This window comes from Bos mutus, chromosome 21 (genome assembly GCF_027580195.1).
Source record: "Bos mutus isolate GX-2022 chromosome 21, NWIPB_WYAK_1.1, whole genome shotgun sequence".
NCBI classification, from domain to species: domain Eukaryota; kingdom Metazoa; phylum Chordata; class Mammalia; order Artiodactyla; family Bovidae; genus Bos; species Bos mutus.
In genome coordinates, this window is record NC_091637.1 from 60,206,673 (window position 1) to 60,230,222 (window position 23,550).

The 23,550-nt window shown below is 41.4% G+C and overlaps 2 protein-coding genes across 5 annotated transcripts in view; one reads left to right on the top strand and one right to left on the bottom strand.

Annotated features, from left to right (window-relative positions):
* The window catches only part of ATG2B (autophagy related 2B), an 81,231-nt gene extending 80,112 nt beyond the window's left edge, over window positions 1-1,119 (bottom strand). The window contains 1 exon segment of the mRNA XM_070357913.1: window positions 524-1,119. Coding sequence (XP_070214014.1) covers window positions 524-685 — 162 coding nt within the window. The 5' untranslated portion in view covers window positions 686-1,119.
* GSKIP (GSK3B interacting protein) lies at window positions 565-23,177 on the top strand. Of its 4 annotated transcripts, XM_070357909.1 has the most exons (4): window positions 1,344-1,359; window positions 11,173-11,327; window positions 16,495-16,753; window positions 21,288-23,177. In XM_070357909.1, exons 3-4 carry the CDS (start codon window positions 16,496-16,498, stop codon window positions 21,447-21,449), a joined length of 420 nt encoding a protein of 139 aa, XP_070214010.1. In that variant the 5' UTR covers window positions 1,344-1,359; window positions 11,173-11,327; window position 16,495; the 3' UTR covers window positions 21,450-23,177. The 4 variants fall into 4 exon arrangements, with proteins under 4 accessions (XP_070214012.1, XP_070214009.1, XP_070214010.1 ...); XM_070357911.1 differs by lacking the exons at window positions 1,344-1,359; window positions 11,173-11,327 and adding an exon at window positions 565-686; XM_070357908.1 differs by lacking the exon at window positions 11,173-11,327 and having other exon boundaries at window positions 1,258-1,359.
* Window positions 23,178-23,550: the final 373 nt, after the last annotated feature.

Here is a 23,550-nt window from a genome sequence, read left to right on the forward strand (position 1 = left end):
TCTTCTAAATGCCAGACGCTGGACTGAGGCCGTGGGGTGAAAGCGACCAATCCCAAATAAATAAAGGAATACCCCAGGCATTCTGACATCCCCACAGGTCCTCCCCACCCTCGGTCTTTCTGGGGAGTGTCATCCCACGAAATACTACTTGTCCGCACACAACCCCAAGAGCCCTCCTACCCTAAAGGGGCAGCAGAGCACGGGTCACTTCCTTCCACGGACTCCTTTCAGCCAGCTTCACAGACCCCCCACCCCAAACCACGGATTCCACTGATTGCCACAGTGTGGACTCCATTACCTCTGCTAAGTTTCTGGAACACGTGATTTGGAAGGGCAAACTTGCTAGAAACGGACTGAACGACACTTGTTAACACATTTCTCGGAGTCCTACCCTACCTGGAGCCAAACAACACCCAGGGAGGGACGGAACGTCACACGTCCTCGATGACACTGGTTCAGATCGCCCTGAGGAGGAGACTGTGTCCCCCTCCCTCCACCCCGGCTGGCCGCCAGCACCTCTTACCCATTTGTCCAAGGGGACCTGAGCGAGGGACCCGGTGCCCTGGTACAGGTCCAGGCTGAGCTGCTCCAGGCTCAGCTTCTCCTGCAGGAAGTGGCCCAGGTACCTCTGCAGGAGGTACCGACAGGCCCTCTTCTTGATGGACTCCGAAAACGGCCAAGGCATGGTGAGGGCTGGCAGCTGGGCTGGCAGGGCAGCGGGCGGCTCCGGCCTGGGGGCTCCGGCCAGGCTCCGGCTCCAGGCCGCGGCGGGGGCAGCGGCGGCGTTGGTGGCGGCGCCTCGGATCCCGGGGCCGGCCTGCCCAGGCCTCGGCGAAGCCTAAGCCCGGGGAGGCCCCTCCATGCCCGTTCGGCTCCGAGCGTCCCTCAGGGCGACCCCATCGCCTGTGCGGCGCCGCTCGCGTTAGGCCTGGGGGGGACAAGTCGCGGAGGAGTCCCCGTTAGCCCCAAGCCCGGGGGGTTTTCCGAGGAGGGTCCTTGGCGGCAGTAGAGAAGGGTACAAGAGAGCACGCGGGGAGACGGCAGGGCCTAAGGCCACAGTGAGGTGGACACCTCCACAGCGCCCGCACGACGAATTTGTTGTCATCCGCGGGGCGCGCGCTCCCGGCTCTGGGACGCTCCCGGCGCGGCGCGTGCGCGAGACCCGGACAGCCGGCGCGCCGCCGGGCACAGGCGGAAGTGACGCCACACTGGGGGGCCAGGGAGGCGGGGAAAAGGGCCCGGAAGGGAGCAGTTCCGGCTCCGAGGGGGCGGGGCGAGGGCTGGGAGGGCAGGGGGCGGGGCCGCGGGTCGGTTCCAGACGCCGGGGGAGGGAGGAGACGAAGGACTTGGGGCGTGCAGGTGAGCGGGCTTGGGGCCGGCGGCGGGCGTCTGGCGACCGGCCGACCGAGTCGGAGGGCTTCGGGGATGAGCCGAGGGCCTTCTGAGGGGGACGCAGCGCGGAGGACCAGGCCGTGAGGGGACGGCTTGCAGAAGGGGGTCCTGTGCCCGGGCTGAGGGGGCTCTGGGGACGGTTCTGGCCTGGGCCGTTCCCGCTCACCTTAGACTTGGACGCAGGAAACGGGCGCTCGGGGCGCCGCCGGTTCCCCGGGGAAGGGCTGCAGCCTCTCGGGAGCATCCCTGCCCCCCCACCCTACCCCCAGTTATTGACCGGTGTCCGTTGTCAGCAAGTTATTCGTCGCCCGCCTCGTCCAGGTATTGTTTTCCGAAGCTTCCTGTTCTCTACCGTCTTGTCTGGTGGCTTGCAGCTTCCAAAGCGCTTTATTCATCCCTCACCCAAAAACTTGAGTTTCCGAGGCGTTTGTGGGCAGAACCGCTTTCTCGGATCCATGCCAAAGCCTTCCGACCCCGCGGAGACCTGGGCAAAAGTACGTGTGCTGGTCTGGCAGTCTGCGCAATCGTGTTTCTGCCTTTTAGGAGGCAACTCCTGCAGAGGCGGAGCCGGCTCCCAACTTGGTCCACCCAGAGGAGGCCTGCGTGTGTCGGTCGGTATTCGGTGGCCCGAAAGCCAGGTGTCCCGGGTTAGAACCCTGTGCCCGGCGCCTGTTAGCCCGGCGTTTGTTCAGGAAGCTCCTTGAGCCGGCCACCGCCCGCCCTGTCTGAGTCCTTGCCAACTTTAAGCATGTTGTTGTTCAGTCGCGTCCGACTCTTTGCGACCCCATGGACTGCAGCACGCCAGGCCTCCTTGTCCCTCACCATCTCCCGAAGTTTGCCCAAGTTCATGTCCATTGCATCGGTGATGCCATCCACTTCTCATCCTCTGACGCCCTCTTCTTAAGCGTGTTAGTAATATCTTATCTCCAGAGATTGTTAGGATGCTTAAACGATTTCCGTAGGGTCCCGATTGTTGTTGTTTAGTCGCTCCCGTCCCTCTCTCTTGCTACCCCATGGACTGCAGCACGCCAGGCTTCCCTGTCCATGGGATTCTCCAGGTAAGAATAGTAGAGTGGGTTGCCATCTCCTCCAGATCTTCCCGACCCAGAGATCGAACCCGCGTTGGCAGGTGGGTTCTTGACCACTGAGCCAAAATAATGGGAAGATACCCATTATTTTGATTTAAATCAGGAATAACAAGGAAAAATGTGTGGTCACGAGCACAGACTCAAGGAAGAACTGGAGGAAGTAAGATGAGCATGTAAAAATGAATGTATGAATTAAGAAACCAGGCTTGATACATGCAGTTTAATCAAGAATAGTAAATTAAACCCTTCTTTCCCTTTGCCAAGTTATGTCTTTATTGGTTATTCAGGTGGGGTAAATGAAATATCCTTTTAAAACTCAATGCAGTCTGGGGGCATCCCTGGTGGTTCAGTGACTAAGATTCCTTGGTCCGGGTGCAGGAGGCCTGGGTTCAATCCCTGGTCAGGAAGCTAAGGTCCCATGTGTGGCAACTAAGACCCAATGCAGCCAGATAAATAAATATCTTAAAAACTCAAGCAAACTGGATGTTTGTCTTATAACCTGTCAGAGGAAACTAATTGTATAAACTTACTGGAAAGTCTTGTGGGATTGTCACTAAGAGGTTCTAGTTTTCAGAGTGTAAAAAGTTTAATAAGTTATAAATTCTCTTAGAGGCCTGGTTTTGCTTAAATTATTTGGTATTTCAGAATCTATCACTTCATTAGAAGAGAGCTTAAAAGCTGGGATGGTTGCCTCAAGGCCTGCTTCAAGTAAGCTTTAGTAAATGATTGTAAATTTGCCATCACTTTGTTGATTTGTCCTGTCTGAGTTAAAAGGATCCTGGTTTCATTAATAAATACCAACTGTGGAAAGGAAAAAAAAAAGATTAGTGAATTAAGAATACTGGTTTAAGATTTTATTTACACATGGATAACTTTCACAATTGCCTTGAAAGTGAAAGTGAAGTTGCTCAGTCTTGTCCAACTCTTTGCGACCCCATGGACTGTAGCCTACCAGGCTCCTCAGTCCGTGGAATTTTCCAGGCAAAAGTACTGGATTGGGTTGCCATTTCCTTCTCCAGAGGATCTTCCCAACCCAGGGATTGAACGTGGGTCTCCCGCACTGCAGGCAGACAGGATAGCTTTCACAATTGCCTTAGAAATACTAATGGAGCCCAGAAATGTTGGCAGGTGGGGAAAGCTCTGGTTCCCCTTCCACAACCATCTTTTCATTTGAGAACCATTGTGCTTTCCAGTGTGTGTAGGTGCTGGGATTCTAGTCCCCCGCATTCTCTGTAGATTTGTCCCACGCATTCTTTTCTTGGTAACTTCAGTTCTTTTGTTCTTTAGTTTTAAATGTTTGTTCAGGGTCCACTGAGTGAAAGTCTTCACAATCGGTGATGTGAAAAAGGTACAGAGGAATTCAGGGAGCTATGATCTGTAGTGAAGGGGTCATTCCTCTATTCAGTAAATATTTATCGATTGCCTACTGTGTGCCAGGGATTGTTCTAGGTGCTGGGGGGTACAGCATTGACCAGATTAAGTCCCTGCCCTCGTGGAGTGCTTACATTTTATTGAAGGAGGGGGAAGCAAACAACAAATATATGCAGTAGTAAACGCTATAGAAAAAAATAATATAAAGGAGAGGAGATAGGTTTGCCACTTTTATATAGGGAGTAAGGGAAGGCCTCTCTTGTTTAATAGGTGACATTTTGGCAGAGACTTAGAGAAAGCTGGGGAGCAAGGTGGGTGATGCCGGGAAGAGTTTTCTGGGCAGGGGGAATAGCGTGCAAGGCCCTATGGCAAGAGATGCTTAGCGAGCTCAAGGAACTTCGGGAGGTAGTGAAGGAAAGAGGAGAAGCTGGAGGCTTGGGGGTGAGGGGGCAGTCTCTATAAGGACTTTGCCTTTTTACTCAGTCAGTGAATGGATTTGAGGAAAGAAGTGCCATAACCTGGCTAAAGTCTTCGCAGATCATGCTGGCTGCTGTGTTGAGAATAGACTTATATGGAGGTAAGAGGCCCACAGATGAAAAAGCAAGACCAGTTTGAAAGATATTGCAATGATTGAGGGCATCCCTTGTGGCTCAGCTGGTAAAGAATCTGCCTGCAATGAAGGAGACCTGGGTTCTATCCCAGGGTTGGGAAGATCCCCTGGAGAAGGGAACGGCTGCCCACTCCAGTATTCTGGCCTGGAGAATTCCATGGTCTGTATAAGTCCATGGGGTCGCAAGGAGTTGGACACGACTGAGAGACTTTCACTTCCCAGCAGAAGTGACAGTGGCTTGGGTGAGAGCTGTAGAAGTGAAGATGGGAAAAAAACAGTTGGATTCTGGATATATTTGAAAGATAAAAAACTGTACTTATGAATAATTCTAATGCTTCCCATAAAAGCAGAGTAAACAAAATAATATGAAAGTGCAGGAGCCCGCCTGACAGGGAGTCAAGATTTGGGGAGGTTTGAACCAGACTTTTGATGAATGGACAGAGTTTACTTTTTCAAGTTGAAATGTTAAATAATTGATTTCTTTTTGGAATATAGAATTACATTCAGACTGTCCACAGAATGTGTGAAATTTCAAATATCAGAAAAGGAAAATAAAAACTGGGAGATTTTGTAAAAACAAACATACTGTCTTAAGAGTGTTAAGTGTGTTGCTGGGTCCGTTTTATGCTTCCTAGGAGAAATTCAGCATAAATTATTAAGGTTCAAGATCTGTCGTTAATTCTACCTCTAGCTCAAATAGGGTACAAACTCATCCTAACAGCGTTTTATGTTTTATCAAAGACAAAGAACTATCACAAAATGTTAACAGTTAATCATTAATTAAGTGAGGGTGATGAAAGTAATTAGCAACCAAACATTGTAATGACAGGTCAGAGGCTACATACCAGAGGCTGAATGGTTATGACAAAAAAATCATCCTTGCAAGGAATCCATGTTAACATGTAAAATAAAAGCTGAGATGATTTCGGCCTTTTAAGACTTGTGCCTGCGGTGACAGGAGTAAGATGGTAGTGTTCCATGTCACATGCTTCTCAGAGCCACAAGAGGCCAAAGCCATAGCCACTTCACATACTATAAAGAGCCCTGAAAGTGGAAATGATAGTCCATCAATCGTGTCCGAGTCTTTTGTGATCAGGCTCTGTGGAATTCTCCAGGCAAGAATACTGGAGCGGGTTGCCATTCCCTTCTCCAGGGGATCTTCCCAACCTAGGGATTGAACCCAGATCTCCTGCACTGCAGGCAGATTCTTTTTTTTTTTTAATTTTATTTTATTTTTAAACTTTACATAATTGTATTAGTTTTGCCAAATATCAAAATGAATCCACCACAGGTATACATGTGTTCCCCATCCTGAACCCTCCGCCCTCCTCCCTCCCCATACCATCCCTCTGGGTCGTCCCAGTGCACCAGCCCCAAGCATCCAGTATCGTGTATCGAACCTGGACTGGCAACTCGTTTCTTATATGATATTTTACATGTTTCAATGTCATTCTCCCAAATCTTCCCACCCTCTCCCTCTCCCACAGAGAGACACTGATGCAGGCAGATTCTTTACCGAATGAGCTACCAGGGAAGCCCAAGGAGCCCTGAACTTGGAGTCAAAGAGCTTAGGTCAAAGGTCAGCCTTGGGACATCACTGGTGGTCCAGTAGCTAAGACTCCAAGCTCCCAGTGTGGAGGGCCCAGGTATGGTCCTGGTCAGAGAACTCGATCCCACATGCTGCGACTAGAACCTGCGCAGCCAAATAAATATTTTTATTTTTTTAAAAAGGTCAATCTTTCTTCTTTAAAGATATGTAAGTACTTTTATTTTTAATGTATAATAGTTAACAGATAATATTTCTTGCTTACTGTGCCCAGTACCATGCCAAGCGCTTTCCGCATAGTCACTTATTTAGCTCTGTCAGGATCCCTTTAAGGTAGTTGCTCCTTTTGGCTTCATTTTAGGGAGGAGGAATGTGTGACTAGAGGGATTAAGATCTTTCCCCAAGTCTCCAAACAAGTGACAGGGCTGAGATTCCAGCCCTGATCAGTCTGTTCAGAAGAGCCCTTTAAACATCACACCATGTGGCCACTTCTTGTTCACAAGAGGATTTTTCCAGACTGTGACGTGTGAGACAAATAAAAGTACAGTTGACCGTTGAGCAACACTGTGGTTAGGAACACCAACCCTCCCAAAATTCAAAATTCACCCATAACTTAAATCAGTTCTCTAAATATACAATGCACATTCACCAGTTCACTTAGCACAGATTATGTAGCACTGTGGTATTTATTATTGAAAATAAATCTGCACATAAGTAGACATGTGCAGTTCAAACCTGTGTTGTTCAAGGGTCAACTGTGATCATGATTAAGATATTACATTCTAGCCCTCAGCTGACTGTTGTAATGGCAACTGGAAAATCAAACTTTCTTTCAAAATGTAAGTTTCATGTCTGTACACTGCCTTGAAATCCTTCTGGCTCTGTTCTTTGATTGTGCTGTATGTATGACTCTTTCTAGGCCCGTTCTTTTGCCATCAAGGAAAAATCTACAGTCTGTTGCTGGCTCTTTGATGCTGTAAATTTGAGATGAAACAAAGTCTACTGAATTAAGAAGTGGAGAATAAAGAACTTTGTGATCTTGATATCTTGGTTTTAGATATCTTGATAACTAGTTTCATGAGTTCTCCCCAAACTGCTAACACAGCCCCCAAATTATACCAACGGATGAAGTAAGAGCTGGTTCCTAAATAATTTATGTATGATGTTATAAGGAATCATTTGGAAACTTTATGCAAGGTGATGCAATGTACCAGATTAAAATGCCCGTAAGGTATTCCAATTTTTGAAGGTGCTGGCAACAGAATATTGCCCAGAGTCTGGTAAACAGCCAGATTTTAAATGGAAAACAAAGAGGTTTTCTGTTTCTCTATCTCTTTAGATATAAATCTCTTTTAGTTAGAATGTACCTTAAATATAGTACCAATCCTCTATATAACCTAGAGGGTTATATAAAAACAAAAAGCTAGTTCCCAGTGTTATCTTGGTTTTGGTGGTTACGCATTCATTTTTTAGTCTTTTCTTAGAAATCTCATTTAGTTTCTGTTTTTGAAGGAAAGGTTGTTTATGGGGTTGTAGTTTGGTTGCTTATTTACAGTTTAAAAAAACTTCTCCAGGAGTGTACTTCTCGTTGCCAGATGGAATTCTGCCTGATTCATGAGCTGCCTAATTAAATTAAATCTCGAGAGAAAAAAAAACTTCTCAAATGAACACTATGTATTTCTTTACCCTCACCTTCTTCCTTAATCAGCTGAAGCACTCGGCTTGATTTTTATTATGACTAGGTTGTGTATGTGCGTCTTTGTTGAAAGTAGGGTGCAGAGTAATTTTATAAATGAGTGTATAAATGGAAAAATAAGCCGCTTTTATCTAAATTACAAGTACTGTGCGTTAGTAATGCTGCAAGTGATACTGATTTAAATTTTTTAATTTCAAAATAAACATCTCAGAGCTCTTGAAAACATTAAATGTTATGTGTTATGGAAAATAAAGGTTAAACTAGCTTTGTTGTTATTGTTTAGTTGCTAAATCTTTCTGACTGTTTGCAATCCCATGGACTGTAGCCTGCCAAGCTCCTCTATCCATGGAATTTCTCAGGCAAGAATCCTGAAGAAGGTTGCCACTACCTTCTCCAGGGGATCTTCCTGACCCAGGGATTGACCCGTGTCTCCTGCATTGGCAGGCGAATTCATTACCCTGAGCCACCAGGGAAGCCCAACCTAAAGAGGACATGGCTTGAAACTGCCATTTGCTTTAAAATTTAGGCAATTTTGCATCAAACTTCATAATATTGTTACTTTAACAGTGATACATATTTCCAGAAGTGTCTACCATGTTTATCCTGTAGCTTTTTGCCCAGTGTCATGGAGCTAACTTAAGTACTATAGCTTGAAAAGCAGAAAGTACTTTTTCTTTGGTTTATTCATCCAGAAAGTATTCATTGAAGACCTGCTTTATGCCAGACACTGTGCTCATGATAGTCATACCACAGACCTCCATTTGCCATGAAGTATGATATGTACAGAAAGGAAGCAGGATATAGTGGTTAACTCCACCTTAAGATCAGATAGAGAATCCTAAAATACATGTGTCAGAGCTGAATTTGGAAGGATTAAAAAGTCTTAAAGCAGTGTTAAAATACAGTTTTTTAAGTAAAATAGTATGGGTCTTATACAAATATATAGTAAGCATGTGTCAAAAATGTAATTAACTCATTGATGAAACAACAAACAATATGGTAAAGTTGATTCAAAGTCATATAAGAGAGACGAAAATCAATGAAAGAACTGATGAAATAAGACTGCAGGGGCTTCCCTGGAAGTGGCTAAGATTCCGAGCTCCTGATGCAGGGGGCCTGGGTTCAATCCCTGGTCAGGGAACTAGATCCCACATGCCACAATTAGGGTTTGCATGCCATACCTAAAACCCAGTACAGCCAAATAAATAAAATTTTTAAAAAAAGATTGCAAAATTAGCTCAAAACTGGGTAATAAGATTCTACATCTGGCTAAGATAAAGTGACAGGGACCAGATTTACGCTTCCACCTGAATCAAAACAGTGAGCAGAAATAATGTGAAACAATGGTCTTAAGATTTTGGACATTAAGCAGCAAAGGACAGTGATGCCTGGAGAGAATGCCTAAGCATGGCCTTGGGAGGAGAAGCCCAGGTAGAACCCAGGGGTCTACTTGAATTGAAGATATGAAGCTAGGAGTCCAGGAAGGCCAGGCAGCTGGGAAAGAGTATTAGATGGTAGAGAGCTTCTTAGTGAGTGCCATGGATATGTACACAGGATCCCTTCCAGTCTGCAGCTAAACACACTGATCAACAACTAGGTGTGAAGAAGCTACCCAAAAGAATTAGAGGAATTTTCACAGTTCAAACAGGACCAGCGATAGTTCCAGTTCCTCTCACCCAGAATGAAAAAAAATGTCATAATTCATAGACCATCAGGTAGAGTACCCAAAAAGGTTTTACCACCACAGTGGGGAAAAAATTAACCAGAGACTAAATCAGTTTTGCTGCTGCTTTAAAAAGCCTAAAAGCAGAACCTGAAAGGATCAAGCTTTTCACAGATAACTGCATCCCAGAGCAATGCTCAATAATATTTATAGGAATAAAAAAATATATCCAGCAAATACAAGGTAAAATCCGTGAAGTCTGGCATCCAGTCAAAAAATATCAGGCGTGTAAAGAGCAGTATACAACCCATAGCAACTAGAAAAACTATCAGTTGAAACTAACCCAGAAATATCCATGACATTAAAACATTTATTACAATTATTCCATATATTCAAAAAATAGAGAAAAGATTGAACAAATTAAGAAGAGACATGGAAATTGTGTTTTTTAAAAAGGACCCAAGTAGAAGAGATTAGATACTGCAAAAAAAAAAAAAGAAAAGAATGTGAATACATGGCAATAGAAACTGTTCAAAGTGAAACACAAAGAGGAAAAGAGAGTAAAAAATAAGCACAGATAAAAATAAATTTTTTAAAAAAATAGCAACTAAGAAGTTAATTCTAAATAAAAGAACAGTTGAAGATATTATAAGTTAAAGATGTATACTGTAAACTCTAAAGCAACCACCAAAAACATTCAAAAGTTAAAAGCCATCAATAGGTTTAAAATAGAATCCTAAAAAGTGATCAGTTCAAAAGTAGAAAAATAAGAAAAGGAAATAAGGTACAGGTGGGACAGATAGAGAACAGCAAAAGAGATAGTAACCGCATCAATCATAGTAATCATACTAAACATAAATGGTCTAAACAGTCCAATTAAAAGTAGAGTTATCAGTTTGAAAAAGCAAGACCAAACTATTTGTTGCTTATAGGAAACCTACTTTAAAGACACCACTCTTCCCGTTGTCAAGAGCTTAAAACAGCCAATTATATAAAAATCAAATTCTGTTGTTTTAGGCATTAGCTCCCTCTCAAATTGGGCCATTCACATTTACTATTCCCTTAGCATTTTCCTTGTTGTAGACTACCTAAGTTAGTCTCCTTACAGTTCCTGGCACTCCCTGGATTTTGCTTATGCATTGTTCCCTCTGAAGAATCCCTCACAACTCTCAAGTCTTCTCTGCCTATTAATATCTCTTTATCTGTGCCCATTCAAGCCCAGTTTTGACTGACCTCTTTCATGAGTCAAGCTCCATAGTAACTAACAATTATGTAGTAAATCATGGAATGTCAGAGCTCTCAAAAACAGTCAAGAATTTCCTGTTCATTCCCCCTTGTTCTATAAACAAGAACACCATGAATCCTTTGAGGTTGTATGGCCAGCCCAAGTTTATACATGTTTAGTGGTAAGTTTGTAGTAGAACCAAGGCATGTCATTGTGTTCTCTAATTATACATTTCTTATGTTATAATTATGTTGCATGTATATGGCATTAATATTTGTGTACATATTTGATGTGCTTGTCATATATCCCAAATGAGGCTGTAAACTATCAGTGAACATAATTAATCTTCTAAGGCTTAGAAAAATGCTGGATACATAGAGTCTAAATTGACAAGAATTAAAAACTAGAAGTAATTCATTAGTTTTTACCATTTGAAACACTGGTGCTTAATTTCCCTCTATAGAATAGCTAAGATAGATTTTCTAATATGCTTGTTTCCAAATTTTGCTACTCATATATAAAATAAGCTGAATTTAGTACCTTATGTCTATTGATTTTTTTCAACAATGTCAATCCTAAAGGAAATCAACCCTGAATAGTCATTGGAAGGACTGATACTGAAGCTGAAGCTCCAATACTTTGGCCACCTGATGTGAAGAGCCGACTCATTGGAAAAGACCCTGGTGCTGGGAAAGACTGAAGGCAGAAGGAGAAGGGGACGACAGAGGATGAGATGGTTGGATGGCATCACTGACTTAATGGACATGAATCTGAGCAAACTCTGGGACATAGTGGACAGAGGAGCCTGGCATGCTGCATTCCATGGGGTCACAGAGTCAGACAGGACTTAGCAACTGAACAACAACAAATTCATTATGTTATCCACAAGTATTCACAGAGGTCTAGTCCTGTGCTACCTGATACAGTAGCCACTGGCTTTTTAAATTTAAATGAATGAAAATTAAATAAAATTTGAAATTCAGTTCCTCAGTCACTCTAGCAAGACTTCAAGTGAGTAGAAGCCATATATGCCTGGTAGCTACTGTGTTGGACAGCACAGGTAAAGAACTCAAAACATAGAAATATGAATTTAAAGAGAAGGTAAAAATATGAAATTTTTGAAATTTTCATATGTAAATATGAAATGTGAAACTTTTTACCTTCTCTTTAAATCCATATTTCTATGTTTTGATAGGCTAATTGTAGTAGTAAATATAAATAAAAATACATATAATGAGGTACCTGCTCAAAATACTTTTAGTTACTGGGATGCATAATCAAAATGTAGAAACTTCTTCTCTAGTGCCCCATCCATAAGGCTCCCTGCTGCGCTTCCATGGCTCCTGTCATCACACACTGAGTTCATGCTTTTTGGCTCTCTGTTCACTCTAGAGAGGATCTGGTTGGATGAGCCAGTCACCGTCCAAATCAGATGATTGAACAGAGCTCCTGATTCAGGACAATTCATAAACCCCTTACAAGCCTCAAAATGTTGCCCTTAAGTAAAACAGGCATCCCCAGTACGTTTCTCTGTGATTATGGTGCTGGAGTTAACAGAATACAGGTCATGAAACCTGTGAGTAAGGAACCTTCCCAAAGAAGGCAGTGGACTGGACAGGTACTCCTTTTGAAAGTAACTTACGACTGTTCCAAAAAGGAAAGTCAGAAAAGGAAGATTCTTTGCCTACCTGTATACTCCTTTCCCTGCTTATAGGATATGGACAATGATAGGCAGGTTAATGACGACCCCCCCTCCCCAAAGATGTCCACGTCCTAGTCCCCGGAAACTGTGACTTACTACTTGCTGTGACAAGAGGAACTTTGTAGTTCCTTAACCCTAAGCCTCGGAAAAGGCAATGGCAACCCACTCCAGTACTCTTGCCTGGGAAATCCCATGGACAGAGGAGCCTGGTAGGCTACAGTCCTTGGGGTCGCTAAGAGTCGGACAGGACTAAGCGACTTCACTTTCACTTTTCACTCTCATGCATTGGAGAAGGAAATGGCAACCCACTCCAGTGTTGTTGCCTGGAGAATCCCAAGAATAGAGCCTGGTGGGCTCCCATCTATGGGGTCGCACAGAGTTGGACAGGACTGAAGCGACTTAGCAGCAGCAGCAGCAGCAGCACCAACCCTAAGCCTCGGCTGGGGAAATATGCTGGATGTTCAGCTGGGCCCAATATAAAAGGGAGTACAGGAGAAAATGGAGATATGACCACAGGACCAGAGACTGAAGTGATGTGCTCTGAAAGTGGAGGAAGGGACCATAAGCCAAGAAATGCAGGTGGCTTCTAGAAGCTAGAAAGGCAAGGAAACAGATTCTCCCCTGAAGGCTCCAGAAAGACTGCAGCCCTGCTAACACTTTGATTTTAGATTTCACACTTCCAGAATCCAAGGACAATTTGTATTTTAAGTCACTAAGTTTGTGGTAATTTGTTACAGCAGCAATAGGAAACTAATATACATGTTGATACTCACATTCTACAAAGCTTTCACTAAGCACTTTCTACATAACAGGCACAAAAATATCAGGGTTCCTTTTTTAAAAAATATTTAAAAAATTTTATTTATTGGCTGTGCTGGGTCGTCGTTGCCGAGCAGGCTTTCTTTAGTTGTGGCCAACAGTGGCTTCTCTCTAGTTGCGGTGCATGGGTTTCTCATTGTGGTGGCTTCACTGTGCAGCACGGGCTCTATGCACACAGGCTTCAGTAGTTGAGGTGCGTGGACTCAGTAGCTGTGGCTCCTGGGCTCTAGAGCACAGGCTCGGTACTCGTGGCACACGAGCATAGTTGCTCCGTGGCTTGTGGGGTCTTCCCGGATCAGGGATCAAACCCCAGTCTCTTGCATTGGCAGGCTGATGCTTTACCACTGAGCTACCAGGGAAGCCCAGGGCTCTGTTTTTTGGGTTTTTTTTTTAAACCTCTTTGTAAAGCTGATGAAGTGCTGGGTTATGAGTGCTTTTCATTTGGGGGAGGCTCCTAATTCAGTGTGCTTTCAGTTGCCAGTAAAGTAACAGGAATTTATTGGCTGCACAGACTGAAAAGTGCGAAGACTGGGCAGCATCCAGGGCTGTGGCTTCATTTCTCTGTGCATCTCTTGCCTCTGTTCTCTCCCCATTGTCAGCATCATCCTCAGATTTCCCTCGTCTTGGGGTGTGTACCAGGAGCAGCCGGGCCCGGGTGCTGCCAACTATTCTGCATGAAAGTGACTGGGAAGATTTCTGTGTGTTAAGTTCAGGACAGTCTTCAAATGGGATTGGGGTCAATCTTGCTCAAATTTCTTGGTTACTCTACTCAGTAGGAGAAGGGGAGGTATTATAATTCCACTTGGAAAATCTGGGTACTATTTGGAAGGGGAAATGATATTGATGAATAATCAAAAGCTTGTCATGACCAACAAAAGATAATTGTAATAATACCTTAAAATAATGATAGCTTAAAATGTTATTAACTTATATAATGCTTCAGTATGAAAATCTATTGATTTATATGTACCATCGAAAGTTCTGGATATGTCTGCTCTTTTATGCATCATTCAGAAGCATTTCAGAGAAACATCTAAGTTACAGTCTTGGGAAAGGTGTCTTTCTCTTTTTTTGCCCCCTTGGTGCTAAGTACTCCACAACAGTTTGATGACCTGCTTTACTGGCCTGTGAGGATTTCTTACATTCTAGTACTGGAGTCTTCAGCTTTCCGTGTCCTCGTGGTCCTAGTTGCGATGAATTAGACTCTTTAAAAGCTTGGTTGTTGTCAAGCTTTCTCATGTAAACATCCTTTTCATGTAAGTTATTATTTCTGACATCTGTAATTGAGATACTTGATTGCTTGAGCAAAATAAAGATGTCTGGCATTCAGGATGTTGAGAGATTTATAGTAGACAGGCATGTTTCAAAATCTTCAAACCTGACTTTGTGGGGAAAAAAAAAATGGGCTCATTTCTTATACGTAAAGCCAAGTAAAATATTAAGGAATATAATGATTATTTCTAGAGAAGGGAGAGATTTTTAGAAAATCAAATATTTTCACTTTCATATGTAGTAAGTCAATGTGAGATTTCAGTTATCTGACAAATTCCTCTAGCAATAATTGATAAATTTATAATTGTATTGTTAGTGACTAATTCTGTCAAGTGTTGTGGGAAACAAGATAAAGGGCCAGTTACAACATATCATTACTTGAAATAGAGTTGAAGGATTATATTATTTGTGCATTTGCTAAGTAGTTTTTTGAAATAGCTTCATATAGTTTATCATAAACTGTCTTTAGCAAATAGTTTTGACTTTTATAATATGCAAATAACCTGCAGTTTAAGAAACTCTAGTCCCTTAAGAGGTTTGCTAATAATTCAGAGCATTGGCCTGACAGTAGAATCACCCAGAAACTCTGAAAAAATACCCAGAAATATCTCCCAGAGGTTTTGATTCAGTTTTCTCTGAGATGGGGTTTCTGCCACAGTTGAGAACCACTAATTTTGAACACTACAGAAGTAGAGCACAAGTTGGTAACTTTAGGAAAAGGGATGGAATTTGTAAAGTAATAGACAAACAGTACAAGTAAATGTTCATAGCAAGTTGAAGAGTCGTCCTACAGTTAGGACAGTGGATGCTTAATCCATATAGAAAAATAAAATCTTAATTTACTTTCATAAAGTCTACTGGTAAAAAGAAATTATATCTTATTCTGAAAAGCTGTTTTTACATTCCAAAGCAGTTTCACATTCACTTATTCATATATTTCGAATTTTTAACAGTCCTCAACTGTTCCACTAGTCACAGAAGAGAGAGGCAGAAGCAGACTGGCAATAATATTGGATCAAATTAACACAGGAAATAATATTTTTGAAAGTATAATATATGAGCCAATTCAAGCAAACAGTAAAAAAAAAAAAAAAGTAGTTATTCAATAAGTGGTGTTGGGACAGTAGGCTATCCACTTGGAAAATAAAAGCTATACAGAATAAATTCCAGACCAATCAGAGAGTTAACTACAGAGATAGAGAATGAGAATTCAGAAGATGATGATTTAGAGGGCTTTAAAATATAATCATGGAATGGGGCAGGTTGCTTCTTAGGCAAAACCCCAAATCCAGAAGTCACAAAAGGAACTATTGAGTGTCCTGTAGTAGGTAAAGACTTAAGCTCTGACTTAAGGCAACTTTAGTTCATTACCATTTCTGTTTTGTTTTGTTTTTTCACAGCTATATGATCTTGGAACTAAAAATATACCATAAAAAATAACTTTAAATAAAATCTTATAAATACCCCAAAAGTTGTTTAATCAAGGAAATGCATATTCAAACAATGAGACATCATTCTTTGTCTCTCATACTGGCAAATATTAAAAAGAGTCAGAAAGGGTGCCGTGAAAAAGAACTCAGTCCCTCGTACTCTGTTGGTGGAGTATCAATCATGCAGCCTTTTTTGAAGGTGAATCAGCAGTATCTATCGAAGGTTAAAATGAGCATGTACTTTGACTCAGCAATCCAGTTCTAAACATCCTTCACATTTATAAAGAAATAGGTACTAAGATTTTTACATTGGCATTGTTTGAAATAGCTAAAAGCAGTCCAGTTCTAAACATCCTTCTCATTCATAAACATAGGTACTAAGATTTTTACACTGGCATTGTTTGAAATAGCTAAAAATTAATATTCTGAATTCTTACCAATATGGGGTTAACCTTTTGGGAAGAAGTGGAGAAGATTTTTTTTTTTTTAACCTATAAGTATCTGTAGTTGTGCTATGAAAAACTACTGAAAATGGTTTTAGGCAATATTTTTCCTAAAAATTGTTAGCTCATTATGATGTTTTCTAATAAATGGCAGTTGCAAGGCACAACTGCTTTTTAATCAAACATTAACGTGTGAATATCTTTTTATAAGCCTGTTTCATACCCCGTTTTCTGCAGAATGGAAACAGACTGTAATCCCATGGAGCTGAGTGGCGTGTCAGGATTTGAAGAAGAAGCTGAGCTTAATGGCTTTGAAGGAACTGATATGAAAGACATGAGGCTGGAAGCCGAAGCAGTTGTAAATGATGTTCTCTTTGCTGTTAACACCATGTTTGTCTCAAAAACCCTGCGCTGTGCAGACGATGTGGCCTATATCAATGTGGAAACAAGAGAAAGGAACAGATACTGCCTGGAGCTCACTGAAGCAGGGCTCAGGGTAAGTCCCTTTTCCCTTTAGAAAGAAAAAATCTTTACCACTTGATCCAAAAGGTTCGGGAATCAGGGAATGAGAAAGAGTTTTAGGTGAGAACTTGACACCCAGTAGTTTCCAAGATTTTTTTTTTTTAAGAGAGTTTTTTTTCTTCCCCCCTAGGAATTTTTTTATTAACTCTGAAGTCTTTCAGTCAACATAAGAATAGATTTTTTTGGGGGGGGAGAGGGGAACAGATTTGATTCTGAGTATTTTGTTATAATTGTCTTCCCCCGAATAAACAGATTTCTTATCTCTTGCTAAGCATGTCTACCAGAATTATGCATTCTCTGCACTGGATGAATTTTTCAGTCATTGTGTTGAATCTTTTTCCACCTCCTATAAATATCTCTTCTACTAAAACAACATACTAGAAGGAATTCCCTGGTGGTCCAGTGGTTAGGACTCCACCCTTTCACTGCTGGGGGCTCGGATTTGATCCCTGGTCAGGGAAGTAAGATCACACAAGCTGCTCAGCCATGCATAGAGAAATAGATAGATCATACTTGACTCCGCCATTCACTAGCTGTTAGATCAGAATTAAGTCACAGCAGAATGCTCTGCCTCCAAATTTCCAAGAATAAATTTCCATTTATTACATGTAAGCTTTTCTAGGCAGAACGACCTCTCTGCATCCTTTAAACCAGAATCCTGACTTTAGAATAATAGAAAGCACTACCTGAGAATAACTTTTTATTAAAATTTTTTTTTAATTTTAACCTGTGGAACAAAGGAATGAACATTAGAAATGTCTAGTTTAATGTTGCTGCTGCTGCTGCTAAGTCGCTTCAGTCGTGTCCGATTCGGCGACCCCATAGACGGCAGCCCACCAGGCCCCGCCGTCCCTGGGATTCTCTAGGGAAGAACACTGGAGTGGGTTGCCATTTCCTCCTCCAATACTAATGTCTATTTAACTTTACTAATTAACCTTGGGAATTCCCCACACAGTCCTGTGGTTAGGACTCAGTGATTTCATAGCTAAATTCAACCTCTGGTCAGGAGCTAAGATCCTGCAAGTCACACAGCACATCCTAAATAAACAAATAGCCTCGAGCTTGGTCAGAAATCTCTGACTTTTCTGTTTCTAAATCCATTAAGAGTAGTTCTCCCAAAGTTGCACAGGATCATGAAGTAGTAGAGCACATGGTTTAAGCAAGTAAGAATGTCATGTGATACATTAAACAAGCATGTGAACATCTCTTTTATTTCACTGGATTCGGTTTCCCTAAGATGTGTGTGAGTCACATGTTCTGTGTGTCCCCTGGTGGAGGCTCACTTACGTTGAAAGCCGAGTTGTAACTACTCTCATTTCCCACACAACTGCATCTTGGCTTTGAGAATAATCCTGGAATTAACTAATCTTTATGCTTCCCTTCCTAAATCCCTAAATTTGTACCCCAAACTTGCAGTGTTTAGAAGTGGACCTTAAATAGAAATAGGCAAAGCAAAAGTAGAAATAAATAACCCTAGGTAAATTAATTTTCTCTGACGCTGTTTAATTCTGGTAAGGTAGGAAAGGTTTTATTGACAGTTAGAAATCTTTGTGAATTAGTGACCTTGGGTGAGTCAGTCAGCCTGAGTCCCTGCTTCTTTATCTGTGACTTGGAGATTTAAAACAAAAACTGAAAAAAGATTTGGGGGATGTTATGTGAATAAAGTGTGCACAAAGATCTGGGTCAGTTATAAAACCTGGCATGTAGGTACTCAAATATTTATTTTTTTCTGTCTGATTCAGTTGACATTTATTGAGTAACTATCCTGTGTCGGAAATTAGACATCAAACCATGTAAATAAGACATGATCCCTGTTCCCAGGAAGACCACAGATACCAGGCATAAGAGAGGAACAAACAAAATCATAGTATGCTGTAGACTGGACTGAGACAGAGTGTGCATGGGTTCACAGTGGTGCAGTTCATCTTCCTTAGGTGTCTGCCTCTGCTTTTCATTAGAAACAACAGCACTGCTTCTGTTTCTAGCATAAACATCCATCTCCTATGGCTTGAGTAGATGTCATAAAAATTTAGAGTTTGAGGAATTCACAGGCTTTAGTGAAGTCAGCAAATCCGACGTTGATTTTGCCCTACACTGTGCTGGTGAACCAGGGTATAGGTCTTATAATCTTGTTGGAAAAAAAGCTTTAGCTGTGTTTAAAGGAAAAAACAAACAGGAAAAACACACACACAGGATAGCATTGCCTTTTATCTCACAGAATTGAGCAGATAAGTCATGTATTAGTAACATGAAAGTGGCATTTCAGATAACTAATTATAAACCAGAATTAAAACTGTAAGTAAATTTTAGAATTCTTTATTTAAAAAAAAAAGCCCAAATCACATAAATAGTGATAAAAGTATGAACTAATAGGGACTTCCCTCATGGTCCAGTCCACTTGCCAGTGCAGGGGACACAGGTTCCATCCCTCATCCAACAGGATTCCTTATGCCATGGGACAACTAAGCCCATGTCCCACAACTATTGAACCAGTGTGCTCCAACTACTGGAGCCCAGGAGCCCTAGAGCGTGTGCTCTGCAACAAGAGAAGCCACCGCAATGAGAAGCCTGCTTACTGCAACTGGAGAGTAGCCACTGCTGACTGCAGCTGGAGAAAACACACTTACAGCAGTGAAGACTCAGCACCGTCATACATAAATAATTTTTTTAAATAAGAATAAAAAAGCCCCATGGTATTATAATTATTAATTATAGTAAATATAATTATTATAGTGCCTTTATAAAAGGCCCTCAGTATATGTAGAATTATGTAGAAACATGTTTTAGACTATGAAAATGAAATACTGTTTTTGTATAGCTTTTTCAACTCTTTCTGTATTTTCAGGATCAGTTCAGTTCAGTCACTCAGTCGCGTCCAACTCTTTGTGACCCCATGAATCGCAGCACACCAGGCCTCCCTGTCCATTACCAACTCCTGGAGTTCATTCAAACTCATGTCCATCGAGTTGGTGATGCCATCCAGCCATCTCATCCTCTGTCATCCCCTTCTCCTCTGCCCCCAATCCCTCCCAGCATCAGAGTCTTTTCCAATGAGTCAACTCTTCGCATGAGGTGGCCAAAGTATTGGATTTTCAGCTTTAGCATCAGTCCTTCCAATAAACACCCAGGATTGATTTCCTTTAGAATGGACTGGTTGTATCTCCTTGCAGTCCAAGGGACTCTCAAGAGTCTTCTCCAACACCACAGTTCAGAAGCATCAATTTGGCGCTCAGCTTTCTTTATAGTCCAACTCTCACATCCATACATGACCACTGGAAAAACTATAACCTTGACTAGACGGACCTTTGTTGGCAAAGTAATGTCTCTGCTTTTTAATGTGCTATCTGAGAAGGCAATGGCACCCCACTCCAGTACTGTTGCCTGGAAAATCCCATGGATGGAGGAGCCTGGTAGGCTGCAGTCCATTGGGTCGCTAAGAGTCAGACACGACTGAGTGACTTCACTTTCACTTTCCACTTTCATGCATTGGAGAAGGAAATGGCAACCCACTCCAGTGTTCTTGCCTGGAGAATCCCATGGACAGAGAAGCCTGGTAGGCTGCAGTCCATGGGGTCGCACAGAGTTGGACACAACTGAAGCGACTTGGCAGCAGGCAATGGCACCCCACTCCAGTACTCTTGCCTGGAAAATCCCATGGATGGAGGAGCCTGGTAGGCTGCAGTCCATGGGGTCGCTAAGAGTCAGACACGACTGAGCGACTTCACTTTCACTTTTCACTTTCATGCACTAGAGAAGGAAATGGCAAGCCACTCCAGTGTTCTTGCCTGGAGAACCCCAGGGACGGGGCAGCCTGGTGGGCTGCCGTCTATGGGGTCACACAGAGTCGGACAGGATTGCAGCAACTTAGCAGCAGCAGCAGCAGCAGCAGGTTGGTCATAACTTTCCTTCCAATGAGTAAGCGTCTTTTAATTTCATAGCTGCAGTCACTATCTGCAGTGATTTTGGAGCCCAAAAAATGAAGTCTGACACTGTTTCCCCATATTTCCTATGAAGTGATGGGACCAGATGCCATGATCTTAGTTTTCTGAATGTTGAGCTTTAAGCCAGTTTTTTCACTCTCCTCTTTCACCTTCATCAAGAGGCATTTTAGTCATAAATGCCTTCTCATAAATGACCTTGTCAGTCATAAGGGTGGAGTCATCTGCATATCTGAGGTTATTGATATTTCTCCCGGCAATCTTGATTCTAGCTTGTGCTTCTTCCAGACCAGCGTTTCTCATGATTTTCAGGATCAAGAGTGGGTAAATCAAACCTTTTAATTTTTGAGGAAAAAAATGGTAGAGCATTTTGCTGGTGATGTTCCTTATGTTATAAATTGCTTAAATATTATAGGTTGAATGGATATTTAAAATATGTGTATTCTAACTATTGATTGAGAAATGCATAATGTCATTAGAGAACGACTCATGTAAAAACTTGTGTTTTTTTTGCTTTCTGTACCAAGATGAAATCTGATTATTTAATTCACTGTTGCATTTTTCTCATAGGTGGTAGGGTATGCTTTCGACCAGGTGGACGATCATTTACAGACTCCCTACCACGAAACAGTCTACTCCCTGTTGGATACGCTCAGCCCTGCGTACCGGGAAGCATTTGGAAATGCGCTTCTTCAAAGACTGGAAGCTTTGAAAAGAGAGGGACAGTCATGACTAAGCTTTTTCCTGTTAGAGGGCGCTGCTGCTGGTACACAAGGTTGACATACAGCTTGAAACTGCTGCATATGGTCATAGCAGAAAATGCATCTTTGATTTTGTATCTTATTTTTTTTTGCTTCACATGTAGGCTTTTGATTGATGATTGATCAATGAATTGTCTTTATTAGTTTCTGATTCATTTAGGAAATAGAAATCCTAAGGTCACTTCTGTGACACCATCATTAAGACATTCAGATTTCTTCATATAGTATCTCTGCATTTCAGAAACCTAAGCAGTATTTCATTAGCTTATTACAGGACTTTGAGGCTGCCAGCGCTCTCTCTTACCTAGGAAATTCTAGATTTGCACAGTAATAGAGGAAATAAAATTATCTAACTTCAGACTTTGATTCAGCTCGCTAAATCAGGGGTTTACTACTAGCTCAGACTAACTTTGTAGTAATTATCTTGCTACTAGCCTTATTGGAAACAAATTATCAACTAGTTTCCCTGGCACAAATTTTTAAATTCACTGCTTCATTGAATCTATTTATATTATTAATATGGACTGATAAAAATGAGTTCATTATATATTACGTAGCTAGTATTTACATGAAAAACAAGTACTGAAATAGTACTGTATTCCTTGTTTGCAACAGCCAGCCAACGAAGAGGACAAACCGTTAGCAAATGAATGTAACAATTACTTGTTTCCAAGATATTTAAGCACATAAACAAATACAGGAACAGGCTCCATTCTCTTCCTAACAAAAAGCATCTTCAGCGTGTGTGATTTAAAAGAAAGGAGATTCTGATTTCCTAGAAAATGATATTTTGGCCTGTGTTGATTCTTATTATGAATGTTTGTTTACATGATGTACAGTATATATTCAGAAAGTATTTTTGCTTCAGCGTTTACTTTCTATGATGTAGTGCTTTGGTATTCCCACAGCACCCCTCCTTCCCAACAGATGTACAGTGTTCTGTCTCGATGCAAAATCTACAATGTCACATGAGCGCGTTGTATAGGTTTGAAACCAAAGGATGAGTGAAGCATTCAGAGACTTACTATTTGAAAAAGGGAGACTCTGTATTTTATATTTTATTACAGGTACTAATATTTATAATAAACTATACCATGCTGCTACATCTTTTCAAGTACATGTTGAATATTAAGAATTGGGAAGTTGTTTTTTTAATACTAGTCAAAGCAGCAGCTATACAAATGTTGAACTAAAATTCTGCATCTGGACATACCTTCATAATTTGTCATTTGAAGACTTTTATAAATCATTATTAAACAATAGTATTTTAGACTCTTGAAGATCATGTAGACCAGAGCAAGTTTAAAGTTTGGTTTGGGTCATTATTCATTGTCAGAGTTCATTGGAATGCTTAAATTATGTTTGACAAATGAATATTCATCCTCAGCTTTATTTTCACATGCTTAAGTGTTTGGGTAATGAAGTCTAACTTCAGCTTGAACTTTCTCATGCTTAATCTCAGGCTAAATGTAAAGGGTATTTGTACAGTTTGAATAAAATTCTGTTTACTAATTTTGAGTTAAGTATGGAGAAAAGTGATTGTATGTTTAAAGTTGAAAGTGTTCATTTTGTGATAAATATTTGATTCCAAGAGCTTCCATTTTTGAATTTGATGTTCCATTTCATTGTGAAGTGATTATTACTATGAAAGAGCAACAGAGAGAGAAGACATTAATAAAACTACAGATATTAAAACCTCCACTAGTTATTAAATCCTTCATTTTATTTAGGTTTTTTAAAGACTTTAACCAGATAAATTAAGCCTTAATTTCACTTCCAAAAGAAAAAGAACCTCCAGATAAGTAACTATTATAAATCAATAAAGAAAAGAAAGAGAATAAGGGGCAAATAATATATGATCAACTCAGGAAAATATACAAATGTCCAGTAGCCACTTGAAAGACATTCAATCAAACCAGTAACTCAGGAAAGGAAAATAGGTTTTAGCTATTTGAGTCATTTTATCTAATAATTTAATAATGTGTCAAGTTTAAATTATATCAATAAAGATTTAGTGAAGGACACACAGTTACCTTCTCATGGAGGCTATGTTGGTGAAACCTTTCTGGAAG